The sequence below is a fragment of the Varanus komodoensis genome, unplaced genomic scaffold (genome assembly GCF_004798865.1).
Source record: "Varanus komodoensis strain SLA01 unplaced genomic scaffold, ASM479886v1 scaffold1, whole genome shotgun sequence".
Classification (NCBI taxonomy): Eukaryota; Metazoa; Chordata; class Lepidosauria; order Squamata; family Varanidae; genus Varanus; species Varanus komodoensis.
Window position 1 is genome coordinate 71,009,943 of NW_025335268.1, and position 14,941 is coordinate 71,024,883.

The 14,941-nt window shown below is 52.3% G+C and overlaps 1 protein-coding gene across 4 annotated transcripts in view; it reads right to left on the reverse strand.

Moving 5' to 3' along the window:
* Positions 1-351: 351 nt before the first annotated feature.
* Positions 352-14,941, reverse strand: part of PFKFB3 (6-phosphofructo-2-kinase/fructose-2,6-biphosphatase 3) — a 79,700-nt gene continuing 65,110 nt past the window's right edge. For 2 of the 4 annotated variants that reach the window (XM_044428453.1, XM_044428436.1), the window contains exons 11-15: positions 14,568-14,697; positions 13,502-13,564; positions 12,603-12,667; positions 9,756-9,932; positions 352-3,071 (exon numbers count right to left, since the gene is read on the reverse strand). In XM_044428453.1, coding sequence (XP_044284388.1) covers positions 3,042-3,071; positions 9,756-9,932; positions 12,603-12,667; positions 13,502-13,564; positions 14,568-14,697 — 465 coding nt within the window. In that variant the 3' untranslated portion in view covers positions 352-3,041. Of the gene's footprint in view, positions 3,072-8,071; positions 8,095-9,755; positions 9,933-12,602; positions 12,668-13,501; positions 13,565-14,567; positions 14,698-14,941 lie in introns of all 4 variants that reach the window. The other 2 variants (XM_044428444.1, XM_044428462.1) reach the window with 2 other exon arrangements.

The window sequence follows — 14,941 nt, forward strand, 5'->3', positions numbered from 1 at the left end:
AGTCTCGGTTGAGCCCGTGGAGCTCACGGGGCAACCTTAGCAAATGCGTTTTCTGACTAACCGACCTCACAGGGGTGTTGCAGAAGGTGAACATCGGGGTGTCGGACTGAAAGGTGGGAGAGTCAAGGGCTTGACTGGAAAGCCTGCAAAGGTCTTCCAGACACCACGCTCCTCAGCTGCTGCAGGAAATCTCTGGAGAAAAATGCCCAACGTGGATTCAAAGCAGACACCAGAGATGTTTACTTCCCGTTATCTGCAGCAGGCAGGACTTGTGCTTCAAAACCACACCCCTGAGCTTCACCCATTTTCCACGAAGTGGGGCCAACTTTTGCAGAGGAAAACACAACCAAGTTTTTTTTTATTTCAAGATGGTTTTATTGGTCCAGCAACTGCAAAATATACAAATTTCCAAAAGGCAAACCTGTTTTATAAGCTGGCACTGCTTCGTCTCAGGCAAAAAAACCCCCAAATATATACAAAATCAACATCACACAAATCATGAAGAAAACCCCTCCTCTCAGTTCAGCATCAGTTAAATAAATAAATAGCACTTTGCTATTAAAAATGATAAAAATATAAATTCAAGTATCAAAGGAAAAATGCAACCAAAACACGAGGCCGTTTGAGTGGCTTTCACTCGCTTTTCTCATTCGACGGGCACGACGACAGCACGGCCTCCTCTCCCCCACGGGCACCTTAGAAAAACCAAAGACACACGCACCAAGGCTCCCCGCTTTCATTCCAATTGCTGAATAGGGAAGCTTTTTATCCCAGGACATCTTTCTTGGAAGCAAGGGAAGGAATCCAGTTCCTGAACTCCCAATTCCCATTTCTTTCCAATCCAGGCTACAAAAATCAAGCAAAGGACAGTTTGCAATTTCATCACGAGGGCTAGAGCTTTTTTTTTTTTTTTTTGTGGTTTGCAACAGACTGATATAGCCAGGGCAGGGGGTGAAGGAAAATAAGAAAGCGCTGGCTGTGCAGGGAATTTTGTTTAAATAAGTTTTTAAAACTAGGGGAGCAGGGGGGACACCCTAGCAGCTAATGCTGGGGGGGGGGGGGCAAGCAAGGAAGGGAAGGCAATGCATGCGAAACACGCTGGAAACGCAAAATGCACAGGTTGCATGCACAGGCTCCTTGCTCGTGAGAAAATCTTCGGGTGTCCGACTGGGCCACAGGTGGTGGAACATTTTGGCTCAGTGTTAAGCCATGCAAAAGCACCTGCTGTGGCAGGTGGGTGGAACGGCTGCTCGGCCATGCCAAGGCGAACCTCGGCGCACGAGAGGGCCCAATTCCCACTGGGTCACTGCCCAGTCCGAGGAAGGCCTTGCCTGCTAAGTGGAAGTGTGCAAGTGGGTAGATGTGGGCAAGAACCCTGGTGGAGGAGCCTCAGTCCCACATTCCATCCCTGATGGGGCTAGTAAAGGACCCACCGCTGGCAATATTTTTTCATTACGTCAGGCGCTGCTTGCACCCGACTGCTCCAAAATGGGGGGGTCCATTTTTAGAAAAGCCTGGTAAGAGGAGAGCTCATAATGCGAGCAAAACAATGCGAGCATGCAGTCTTTTCCAGCTAGATATGTATAGGACCGTCCCTTAAAAAGATAAAACTCAACCAGAGTTGATAACCTAGGGGCTTCCCTAGTGCAGAATCCCTCAGATGTCTCTATCTCAACAGATCAGAACATCTTCTCTCACTGTTGTTATGGGTTACGTCCATATTAGAGTCATGAATGGCATCCCCCACAAAGTTGGGTTGCTGGATCTAAAACTCGGCTAACTGGAAATGGATTTATTAATCTGTTCTGGAGAAGAGTGATGGGTGTCCGGTAATTCCCTTTGATCCAGCAATTCAAGGGCGTGGCCACCACCCTTGCGCGAGTGCGCATCAGGATCAGTGCGCAGCCCTGCAGAGCTGAGCGACCCGCGTGCATCCAACTGCTCATCACTTCTGCCTGAAGTCTTTAAAGAACCCAGCGCATGCAGCAACTGAAGCAGGTGGCTGGGGGGGGGGGGGGGCGGATCCACGTATGAGCAATGCATAACAATACTGCACCTACAATGGGCCGGACATCTGGCAGCGTGGAAGCCAAAAGAAGCAAAGGGAGCGAGGCAGTTTCTTGCAGAGTGCCATGCAGGCGTGGCCTCTGTAGAGCCAGCCCTTCCCCTTCCCTGCAGTCCCCGGAAATAAAATAGAAGTCAAATGGTTGTTTTGCACCCGCGCAGCCCCAGCCTGGTGCCGAGCGAAGCATGCCAGCGACTTTTCAGCACGAATTGCTGGAGGATCTGCCTGGGCCCAATGCGAGGCGCTCGCGGAGTGGTAAGGAATCCCCCATGCAGCTTCTCAATACTTGGAAAGAGGCCCGGGAATGGGTTTTGCTGTCATTAAAAATCAAGCAGCGGATCCCCACCCTCACCAGAACAGCCGTGCTTTCTGTAGGTATAGGTGACCTCCACCGATTTCTTACTTTGGGGTGGGAGAGGGGGCAGCAGAAGAGACATACAAACCGGCAAGACTGAGCGCACTTCGGTGTCACGAGGAAGGCCTCCGGTGCCCCCGTACCTAGCTACACCCCTCCTCCTTGCGTGCACCAACACAAACCACCATCTTTTATTTACACACGTCTGTCGAGGCAGCAAAGCACCTTCCACCTCGTTCTCTGCAAGGCAACTGTGTCACTTTAGAGTTAATAAAAAAGACTTGAGACACGTGGAGTGCTTATGATCTACCCAAACCAGGGCCTGGGCTGGAGTAGTGGAGAACAGGAAAAAACAGGTAAAAATGAGGTGTTAGCTCCAGTTGACATTAAAATGAGATGTTTGCTTTCTCCTCCTCTTCTTACTCTCCGTGTTCCCCCCACCCGTCCCCTCCAAACTCCATCTGGTAAGTCCGAATAGGCAGATGAACAGTGATGGGAATTGCCCACGTGGGTCAGCCTTGAGTCCAACAGAGGCGCACGGGAGACACAAGCTTCAGAGATGAGTGACGCAATGGAGCTGGGTTTCCGTTGATGGGATTTTCACGCATCGCCTGGAGAAATTCAAGGCTGCTTGTGGGAGCTATTCAGGTTCTGCCAGCAGAGAGAGAGAAGCAGCATTGAGTTGAGGGTTGAACATTTGGAAAAGACACCGCGGACGACGACAAAAGTCAAGGCAACAAAGGAAAGGAAGCCTGGAAGCAAAGGAGAAACGAGACATCTGCTGCATGCAGATGGAAAGAAGGCCAATGAAATGCCATGGCAGAGGTTGCTGTGGGAACCCTCTCCGGGGAGGTAGCAGCTACCGGGCAAAACAATCGCACAGAAAACAGCCACATCTTAAGATGCATGGAGGAGGTTTGACACTGGCATGTGTCCTCTCGTTCTGCCTCTTGCGCCGAATTCTGGGAAAGATGCCGTCGGGGGGTGTTCACCAGCCATGCTCTACTCCAGCCTTCTGTAACACGGTGCCCTTAAGATGTGTGGGACTGCAACTCCCATCATGGCAGCCCGCATGGCTCGTGGTGGGGACTGATGGGAACTGCAATCCAACACTTCTGGGGGACAGCAGGTTGCAAAGGGTTGCTTGATAAGGAGTAACCGAAAGGGGGTGGGGGTGGGGACTGAGTGTTTTGCTCTCAAGAAGGGGGCACCACAAGAATGCACCGCTATTCTGGGAGAAACCAACAGCACTGTGAGGGTGTGATGTTAGGATGGCTAGACAGGGAAAGCCCTGCGGTTCCCACCCAGCCATGCTCAGGGTTTGAGGGTTTCTGAGGAGCCTTCTTCCACTCTTAAAGCTTGGAAGGATCTGCTAAGCTTTAAAGGGAATGCTCACACCTGGACATGCCCGTCTACCCCCAAGGCCTTCCTCTGAGTGCCCCCTCCAAGAAAGGTCCAAAGGGAGGCACCAAGGGAGGGGACCTTCTCAGTGGTGGCCCCTCAATTCAGGAATGATCTCCCTGTGGCCCATTCGGTGCCCACAGAGTTAACTTTCTGGTGCCAGGTTGGTTGAGATTGCCCTCTTACTCCCAGGCGTTCAGTTGCACTGAGTGGGAGCCGCAACCTGTTTGAACAGCTCTACTGTTCACTGAAATGATTTTAAATCGTCCGAACGGTTTTGGATTGTGCACATTGGAATCGTATGCTCCCTTTGATTGTACTTTCAAATGCCACCTATTTTTATTATTGCATCTGTGTTTATGAACTCTTGTGAACTTTCCAGAAAGTTTTTGCTCTTGGGCGGCACAGCGATGAAAGGGATCGTGACAGTTTTCATCCCACCCAGCACTGGAATGTGGCCGCAGGAGCCTCTGTGGTGGAATTTAGCCCCCTGGTTCCTTTAAAGGTGGCTGCATTTATCGGCTCTTGCAGGAAGGCATGACAAGCATGCAGGGAAATGAACGGAAGGCCACTGCCACTCCAGTTATGCACCAGAAAGCGAATTCTGACGCGGGGCCGTGGCATGTAATGGGATACTAGCAGACCATACAAGTTAGAAGGTATTTCTGGGTCTCACGCGTGTGCCAGCAAGAGCCAAAAACTCTTTCTCCCCACGGGTAACTTCTGATTTCCAGGCAGCTCTGGCCAAGACACGCCTCTTCCCCAAAATGCAAGCAGGAGCAAGTACATGCACCGTCTCAAGGAGTTATTCCAGTGCCGTTTGGTTAGGCTGGGGGTAGAATGACATGCCGGGCAGCAAGCCCCTTTACCTTGGAAATATTAGTAAAGCAAAAAGTTTGAGAAAGTAACCAATGGGTCGTCTTTCAGCGTGAAAAGGGAAAGAGAGAAAAGCCGTGAAGGAGAAGCATGCGGTGTGATTATCCAGAAGAGACATGGAAGCCAAAGCCGGCCTCCCTTGCACTCTAGTGTGGCCTTTTGGGGCCGAACGAGCCGAGCCCTTCCTTTGACTCCATCCCATTCCTGGACCGTTGGTTGTCGGTGGCCACGCACCATTCTAAGAGGTCCAAATGCTCTCCCAAAGCTTTGCTAACTGGCCAGAAGAGAATAAATAGAGCATTTTTAACTCCACCCAACACTGGAATGTTGGGAGCTTCCCTAGCAGGCCACCCATATTCTAGAAGGGCTTGTGCATGCAGGGGGTTCTCTTCCTCCAGATGAAGCGACATGCGTGTTAAAGGTGCAATGGAGAGAGCCACGCCCCCATTGCAGTTTGCGCAGCGAAACGCAACACAGGAGAGCAGCTTTCTTGCAATTTACAGCATATGAAGTTTGCTTGGACTTTAAATGCTCTCCACATCTCAAGCAGAAGACCATCCTGGTCCTTGGCTTGATACCCTTTGATCAGAGAAGCTGGGGGACCAAACCCGAGAGATGAGGTGCTGGGGTGGGGGGTGGGGGGCTCCCACATGCAAAGCACATGCCCGGATCCTGGACTTTGGGGGCTGTGCTATGTTCTGAACTGGGGCAGCCTTGCTTTGCATGCCATGTGCCTTGTTTGGCTTCTGACGCTTTTAATGCCTTCGGATGAGACGCAAGCACCAAGCGAGGAAAACAGAACACGACGCAAAGCGAAACAAAACAAAACAAAACGGAGCCCATTTAATTTGGAAGGATTTCAGCGAGACTTAAAAAGTATCAGCATTCTCGGAGTGTGACATGACTCCAACACTCAGGAGGGGCAGAGTACTCTCCCCCCTCACACACAAGTGGTTTATCCTGCAACACAAAAGACAAACAGCTTCGAGGGAGGCCCATTACTCCTTCCCGGGGGGGGGGGGGGTTCTTCACCCACCGCAGCTTTCCTTTTGAGCTTTAGAGGCGCTGTCCATGGTACTGACTCCCATCCCCAAAACAGGTCCACCATCATGGATTGCTCCTCTAAAGCAGAGAAGCTCACAATGGGCAAAGTGGCAAAGGAATCGCCAGCCTGCCCTGATCAGTCGGGTGAGGGGCTTCCGCCCCCTACTCTGCCGCTCCCCAGCCAGAAAGCTCACAGAGCACTGACAATTGGCCTACTCTACCTCACAGGGTTGTTGAGAGGATAAAATGAAGGGGAGGATACATGAGCCAGCTTGGGTTCCTCCTAAGGGGAAAGAAAAGCCGGATAGAAATGCAGCAATAACAAACACATACGGAAAAACTGCTTTGGGAGGCTGCAGGAAGAGGGGAAAGTCTCTGCCAGGAAGGAGCTTAAATGCCCTCTTCGTCTCCTAGCACGTGGTAATTCTCTGTTACGGCCTATATTCAAGTCCAGCAGCACTTAAACAAAGAATACATGCTTTATGCTGCTGACATGGCTTAACCCACACAAATGATTGTGGGGAAGGCAAGGCAGGGATTGGTGCTGGCTGCCACAGGTGCGGGTTTCTTCCCATGCTCTCCCTGGAGATGCACAGGTAAGCTCTTCTCTGAGACTTAACCCAGCCTTCTGCTGCCCAGGACCCCAGAAGTGGGGGGCAGATGTGGGCAGAGCTTTTTCCCAACACACCTGGAGGCCCATGGGGGAGAAGGCTGTGCTAACCCTTCCACACCACCGTGGAGAAGGATAATACTGCTAAAAAGAACCTTCTCTCTTAAAAAATGCAACCTTCTCTCTTCCCTGGCTTGAACCAAATGGCACAAAACAAAACCCAGCGTGATATGCCTGCCTCAGCACTGGCGTCCAAGCGCTTTGGCCGTTGGATGGTATAGGAATTAATTATATAAACAAAATGCAATTTCAACTTTTCCCCAGCTCATGCTAGGGGAAATGGGCTTTTCTCGTGCCGCCAGCTGCCGGGTCCACCTTGCAAAGCCAAACGCTGAGGATGCCAAACGGCACAGAGGAAAAAGGCCATGCCAAAAGCTGCAACTGCACCTTGGGAACGTCAAGCGCAACCCTGCCATAATTACGAAGAGCCACAGACAGAGGGCTTCCTTCGTTAGAGCCACTGCGGCTCTTTCGAACTTAAAAGCAATGTCAGAACCATGATGGCTGCATTTTAGATTCCTGGAAGTGGCTCTGAAAGTCCTGTTGTTGTGTTCAAGCTGTGGGGTATCAGATCTTTGTTATAAATTATTATTAAAAAAATAACAGCAGAAAACACCTATGGACAGGTGCTGCTGCTGTCGTTTCACCTTCTGTTTTCCCTGGCGCTTTTACTGTACTATGGTGTTAATTTTTTACTATTGTTATCAACTGCCGTAGCAGATCCTTGTAGGATTTTCTGTAATCCCTCCTTGGGCATCGGAGGGTGGGAAGGCAGATGCAGCCTTTTGACCCTGGAGCTGGGAACTGGAGTCCTGACCCCGTCTCCTGCCCCCTCGCAGGTGATGTGGGAAGAACTGCCGCAGCTGCTCTCCTAAAGGGGGTGTTATAGGAAGCAGGGAGCCGAGGAGGCTGGAGCTGCCAGGATGCGTTCTCCTCCGAAATGGCACTTCCTCTTGGAATCGGAAGTGGGACTTTCTGAGCTCCCATTCATCTCTGCAGGACTGCCCCCCAAAACAAGCGACTCCACACACTGGTGCAACCTGGTGCCTTCTCCTTCTGAGCCACAGCAGAGGGCTGCAGATCCCCCAAACCACACAAGGGCTGCACAAATGATCCTTCTCTTGTTTGCCCTGGATCTAGTGCCAAACCCTTTCGCCGGGTGCTGAACACTGAACTTTGCCGTATCCCTGGCAAACATGGCCGGGGTTGACAGGAGAGGCGGTCCTGATGGTGCAGAGGGGCCCGGACTGCCTTTGCCTGCTACGGGTAAGGATGCCATTGTATCCCTTGTCCACAAAGAAAGGACTTGCTGCAGCTTGCTCGGGTTTCAAGCCGAACACCCGAACAGGGGCCTCCTGCGTGCCTTCGTGCAGTCTACAACTCAGCCCGTGCCGTTCCTCTAAAAGGCAAGGCAGCGGGCAAGAAGGGCAGGGCATGCCTCACCCTCTTCCTCTCCCCGATACGAAGGAGCAGGTCCTTGGAGATGCTCATTTCAGCCATCCCTCCGCACCCCAGCCAAAAAGACCGGTAAAGCAACCCCAACCAAGGTGCAAGGCACACATGAAAGGCTAAGCGCTCAGTACGGTTTGGAAGCAGCGGAAGGGGAAACAAAGGCAGCCAGGCGACTGAGGAGGAGGGCGACCCGCAAGAGAATACTTACAGGCAGGCCTTTCCCAGTAAAGGCTGTGAAGAGACAAAAGGGGGGGGACAGGAGGAGAGAAATGGAAAAGAAATCAGTAATGGTGTGCAAAGCTGGATAACAAAAGGCATCAGAAAGCCCTGAAAGAGGATTAATCCAACCGCTAAGAAAGCGCGATTATGCGAAGCCACCCAACTTCCTCATCTGCAAAGTCACACAATGTCCCAAGCAGCCCCTGGCTCCAACCAGCCGGGAGGACGACGACAACAACACAAACAGCAGCAGCAAGGTAGTGGAGAGCTGATCCTGATCGGATCACTGCTCACAGAGACTGCCTCAAGGGAGAGAGGCAGATAGGTATCAAAGGACAGGTCAGGCTAGAAATTCAGTCGGAAATTGTGCCATCAGGAAGGGCCCACGAAGGAGGCACCCATCCATTTTTTAATTTTTTTATAGTATGGAGAAAGTCTGGTCTTGTTCCACGATCAAGTGAGGCTGTCAGCCTCCAAAACCCCTTGGGGCATCGAGCCCTAGGGAACCTGCAACACCCCTCTTCTGGAAGTCCTCTTGCCCAAGGCCCATTCAACACAAGCAGCAAAACCCTAACCCTTTCTGCACAGTTCCCATTCATTACAATGGAGCCTGGGGCTGAGAAAGTTCCCGAGGGGTCGGCCCCAGAGTTAATTCGTGGAAGGCTCGGCAATCCCGAGCCACAGTCTTGACCACTGGGCTTGGAGCACAAAAGTAGTGCAACTGGTACAGAAACTGAATTGCCCTCTTCAAGAGGCCCCAGTAATGTGGAGACACCGGGACCGAAAATGCGCTTTTATGACAGAATTCAGCTGATATTGGAAACGACCTGCTATAATAAGGTGGTGAAGAAACAAAGGAGGAAAAAGCAAAGAGATAATCTAATCTCTCCTTCTGAAATTCGTGTTGTCTTAAGGGTTCGAAGGGCAGAACTTTCTCTCCACAACCAACTTCAAAGCACACAAGGGTATAACGAAGCTTGTTTGGCCACATATTTAGGCAAACATCTAATAAACAAAACCATGTAACGCAAAATCTCAGCTTCTAAGGTTTGGAGTACTGCATTTGTATGTTGTCTTGTGTCACGTTACAGACTATCAGTAATTCTGGCATACGTTTTGGTAGATGCCGGCCAATACTGAGAACATAGACTGATTGCATTCGGACAAGATGATAACCCACACACAGGTGTTGAGTAAGGGTTGTTGATAAACCAGGGGTTATTGTGATGTCTGAACCCAGCCAAGATAGCAAACCATGGGTGGACAGCCCACAGAAAACCGTGGATTCAGGGAACAGGATAGCCTATGATTCAGGGACAACCCAGACACAACCCTCGCCTGTTGTCTGAACCCAGACCCAAGACAGACTGGGGGCAGCATCATTTGTTCATCTTCAAAGGTGCCACAGAACTCTTTGCCATCCTTTCAAAGCATTTTGCTTTTTTGCGGGAGGAGGTGAGTGAGAAAACAAGCCGAGAGACGAACGTTACGTGTGATCTCAGAGTACCGTCCATTGCAAAACAACCGTCACAGGAAGCAACCCCAGGCGTGACCTCCCACGTGTGAAAGCAACCGAGGAGCGCGAGTGTGCACAGACACGGGCCGCAACATTCAGCCGCCGTCACCATCACACAGACACAGCAACCACACACCAACAAAAGAATGTAACCAACTTGTCCGGGCAGCTGGGAAGGCGCCTCCGGGGGAGCACAGATGGGCAGGGCAGCGGAAGCAGCGGTGGGCACATGCTCCTCAAAGCTGTTGATGCGAGGCTTTTTGGTGGGCTCTGGGCTCGCCAGAGGGGTGACGCTATTGCGTCTCATGTGGGTGCTAGGTCCCTTCCTGGCATCCTAGATTAGAGTGAGACAAAGATAAAGAAAGAAACAAGTAAGGAAGAAGGTGGAAGTTATGAAGAGAAAAGCAGTTTTTCAAACAAAACGCATGACAGGTTAATCCATTTGCCAAAACATACCAAAAAAACTGAAAAAGGGAAGGCCAGGAAACAGGGAGGTCTTTTTAAAGGATGAAATCCAGGCATGTCCCTCCTAGCTTGTTCTCGCGTGCACGAGCCCTTGCAGGAAGGAGGCTGACGCGCCTTTTACGCAACGGTGCTAAGCCAGGAGTGAAATATTCCAGATTCAGCCCCAAGGTCCTTCCTTGGAACGCCTGGAAGAAGCGAGGATGAGGGGGCTCTGCAGTCCGAATCGTGACCGGGAGGCCTGCCGGCCAAGCCCGCGTGGTGGAGAAGAGCGAGCAACAAGCAGGAGCAGAACGAACCCCGAGAAGCAGCGGCTTGGCTGGCGTGCCCCGATCGCCTCCACAGAGCACGGCATGGCACGCGACGGGGATTCGTTGTCGTTTTGACTCCTGCGCAGCCTGTCTTTCAGCAAGAGCCTCCCCCAGGCGAGGCGAAGCATGGCAAATCGTGTGAAAGGTGCACACAGACGGCAAAATCCCTTCAGAACAACGACAACGCACTACGTGTGTGCCGCCGGCAACGAACCGAACGCTCGCTCAACTCGGTGTGGGCTCCGGGTGTGGGGGCCCTTTGGGGGGAGCCTCAGCAGCCCCCCCCCCCGTGGATCTACTTGCTCTTCACTGCCATTGCTTAAGGGCTCCCGCCACCGCTGTCCAGGCCGGAGCAAGAGGCCGGCAGCGGGCATGGCTGGCTGGGCCGGGGCCCGGGAGACGGCCCGGGAGACGCAGCCGGGTCCCCAGCCAGCCGCGATGCTCCCCTGGGACTCCCTCCCGCCTAAGCTGCCACACAGGGTTGGCGCTGCGAGGAAAAGGCAGAGAGCAGGGGGATCCTGTAAGCTGCCCTGGGGCCCTTGGAAGTGGAAGAAAGGCGGGGAATCAAGGCAACGAAGGAATAATGAAATAATAAGAGGGGAGGCGCAAATCCAGGGAGCTCTTAGCAGGGCAAAGTTACGAGTCCAAGCACGCCTGCCAGGCCCTGCCTCGGCACTGAACACCTACTGGGAAGGCCTCAGTCAGTGTCCGAAGCTGAAGAGGAAGTGTGGCCAAGTGGGAGGGAATTCCACAGTGCCAACACAGAAAAGGCCCTGCTTCTAGCTGGGCACAGCCGGGTTTCTACCAGAGTGAGGACCTGGTCCTTCAGGGATCTGGTGGAGACCTGCTTACTCTGCAAGTGTCTGTCCCAACGCCACTTCTTGGGGAGACTTGGGGGGCTGGGCGGAAGAAGGCCCAAAGGCTGAAGCTTTGTGGCTGATCTGGAGATAGTTCAGCATGCCTCCACCTTGCGCACCCCCCCTCTGAAAGAGCCCCCACACACACTTTAACACACTCACTGCCCCCTGCTCTGGTCCCAACCCTGCATTAGGCCAAGCCCTACCGAGCCGGAGTGCTGCCAGGACGGGAAAGTTAACTGGGACTCGGGAGATGGTCATTCCACCATGACACTCACTGGGTGACATGCGGCCAGTTGTGGACTCTTGGCCTGATCTACCTCACAGGGTTGTTGTTGGGAGGATAAAATGGGGGGGGTGGATTCTGGCAGCTGCCTTGGGTTCCTTTCAAAGGGAACCAGTGTGGGATAGAGATGTAACAACACAATACAATTAAAAAATGAAAGCGAGACCCTGAAAGCAGCAGAATCGCCAGCAATTTTCCCCCCTCTGTGCCCCCCGGAAGGACGTCAAAGCAGGCTGTGCCATGTCAAGTGCCCCCTTTGAAGCCTCGAAATCAACACGCCATGCCTGCTGGAGGCACCCCCCCCATCTGCGTGTGGAAAACCCGCCAAAAGACCCTGCAATTTTTAAAGAATCTGCAAGACTTGCTCCCTGCCTTTCTCAACCCTTGTCATTCGCGAGTGATGTTATAATTAGCGAATCAGAGCCAGCCCTGCCTGGTTCCAGAGAGAATTTAAGGTGATTTGGGGGTTGTGAGGGTTCCCCTCGTAAGATGAAAGGCAAATCCAGTGGAAAGGGCCAGAAAATTTGCAGGAAAGGCAAACAAGAGTGTTGGCAGATGCAATGAGAAGAATGAGAGGTACACCTTTGAGAAGCCACAGTGGCTTCTCCTCACGGAGGCGGTGAACCTGGGGTTTACCCCTTCTGGCTGTACAGGGAGGCTTGCGTGAGTGAAAAATTAAATATTCCTTGCACACAGAAAGCCAGCAGGCCAGCTGCTGCATGAGAACCCATCTCCCCGATATGCTAGTTTTCTATGTGACGTGACCGGGGGGTGGGGGCATGGATGAATTTTCGTCCATGTAGGCCCCAGCTGCAGTCTGAAAGGGCACAGTCCACAAACAGGCTGACCACCTCAATGAGAGCTAGAGACTTGAGCCACTGCGGACTTTCCAGAAGAGGTGTGCAAAGGTTACTATTCCCACTCGCTGGCTGCAATGACTGCCACTACCACAACCTGGCTGTTGGGAAGAAATACTGCTTAGGACTGGGGGAATTCCATCAGTTCTCTAAAATACAGGTTTCTACCCCGGTTCATTCCAAGTTGACGGGATTGGGGGGGGGGGGCTCAAGAGGCCAGTGGCCCCTCACCTCTGGTCTGTCCCGGTGGGTGTTCACAGCTTCGACATTCAAATAGATGGATTCGACTTTGCAACCTGGCAGAAGGAAAAGAGAAGATGGCAGGGAATGGGTTCAGTGAACAGAAGCTGTGAAATGTACGCATCTAGTTAGACAGGAAATCAATTAAGGCGCAACGGTATGCATGTTTAGGCAAGCTGGGCACTATGGACTTTTTTTTCCCCATACACTGGATTGTGCTTTAATTGATTTTTGAGGTTTGAAAAACAGTGACCCCAATTAAGCAAGTGATTAAGCACACGCACCCATGCGAAGGATCCCTTAATTCAGCTTTCCCCAGCCCGCCCGCAGCATCCTCCAATCCAGCGCTGCGCAACCTGCCAGCAAGTTGGCGCGATCTGCTCAGGTGTGCACTCCCACATCTGACGGGAAGCCTCGCTCTCTTAGAACGAGGCATCTCCTCTTGTTGGGCACACAAGACAAATGTCACCCTAGCAGAGAGAACGTTTCCCTTTTTCCCCTGTGTGCAAATGCACACCTGATTTCAGTAAACTCGCCACGCAGTCAAAGCTTGCACAATGACGAGATTTCTGCCGGCGAGTTGCGGGGCGAGTAGAAGTTCATTCCCGTGAGGCCCAGAGACACTGTCTGGGCTAAGCTCTCTCTGTCGATCAGCCAAGGGAGTGAAGAGCACGCTGCAAAAACCAAAGCTGTGGGCTCGGTGCTTAAACAGGCACGTGCTTTTGCATAGCTTGCTCTTGCCTTTTAAAAAATTCCAGCCAGCACAATGAGGACTAGAAACTTTTTTTTTTTTTAAATATGGAAGGCAGAGGTTCTCAAAGCCTGGCAGGCCATGCCTAGGGGCAATGAAACCCTTCCCGGGCACACAATGCTTGGGGAGACGGTCTTACCATAGGCCACAGGGGTCAGCTTCAGCACTGTGTGCAGAGGGCATTTCAAGTAAGGCATTTCCTCTGAAAGAGAACGCAACAGAGAACAGACCAGAGATCAGCTGGAGAGGGCCAGATGTGTTACATGACAGAAGCCAGAATGGCAGGCCTTCGGAGAGCTACAGGCTGGAGAAGGCTAGCAAAGAACCGCAACGACAGCAAGTGGCTATTATGTGGGATGAGAAAGCCCAGAAAAAGAAGTGGGAAAATTCAAGGGGGAAAGGGGGGGTTGTTCCAAACTGCTTCCATTTCCCCTGTCCACCAGCTGTTGAAACGCTCTCTCAACCGGCCCACCCATTCTCAAGGGGGTGGCCCCCACCCCGATGCCTCCCGAGGACACCGAACCGTAGACTTACAAGAGATCACACTCCGCTGGGGGTTTCAACAGCACCCCAAACCCCATGTCCTCCTCTAAGGGGACACCTCCAGATGTGTGGCACAGAATGGGGGTCACTCAGCATCTGGCTGGGTGAGCTAGATTCTGGGGGGCAGAAAGAGCTCCAGAAGTTTTGGGCTTTACCTCCTAGCATTTCAATCACTGGCCATCTGGGGAAATTCCGCCCCCCGCAAATCAAATTCCTGCTGCCTGGAACTCCCTCCCAGAACCCCAAACACAACTGTTCTCTCCCTCGAAATCCCCCTCAAACACCAAGAAAGTGCAGCTCCCGTAGTCCTCCACCTGCTGAAGGGAAGCCAAGGACACGTAACCAACATGACTGCATCCTGTTCTCTACCCATCCTTGCACTGCGGGCTGCTTGGGGCAGGGGCCTGCCTTTCTGCGGTTCGTCAGAAGTGTCAGTTACACTGGTGGCGACTGCACTTTTTGTGACACAAACGAGAGAGCAATTTCCCGTTTGTCAACAGGTCTACCCGTTGCTTGGTGCTCGACAGTGCCGTCCTAAGCAGTGTGGCTCAGAAGCGGGTCCCGCTCCTTTCAGTGGGATTTGCTCCCTCGTGGGAGTGCTTTGGGGCGCAGGGAGAGAGTTTGAAGGAGCAAGAGATGCCGCGGCTGCTCCACACACTCACCGGCACTTTTGTCGAGGAAGTAGGCCAGGAGGCACCTCATCACGGCCTGGTGGGAGATGACGAGGACATTCTCCTGCCGTTCCAGCTCCATGATGACCGGTTCCAGGCGCTGCACCAGATCCTGGTAAGACTGAGGAGAGAAAGGGAAGCCTGCAGGTTAAAGATTGAGAAGCCCATAGAGAGCAACACATGAACTGGAGGCCTGGTTGTGCTGCCTGGAGTTTCTCCGGAAGCTGGAGAGGCGGCAGAGTCTCGATTAGGCACAGGCTGGGAAGTCAATGAAGAAGGGTGCTTTTTAATAAACTGGAAACCTTGCACACACCACGTAAACAGTGCTGTTAAAAAGCAAATTTTAAAATCCATCACCAAGAATT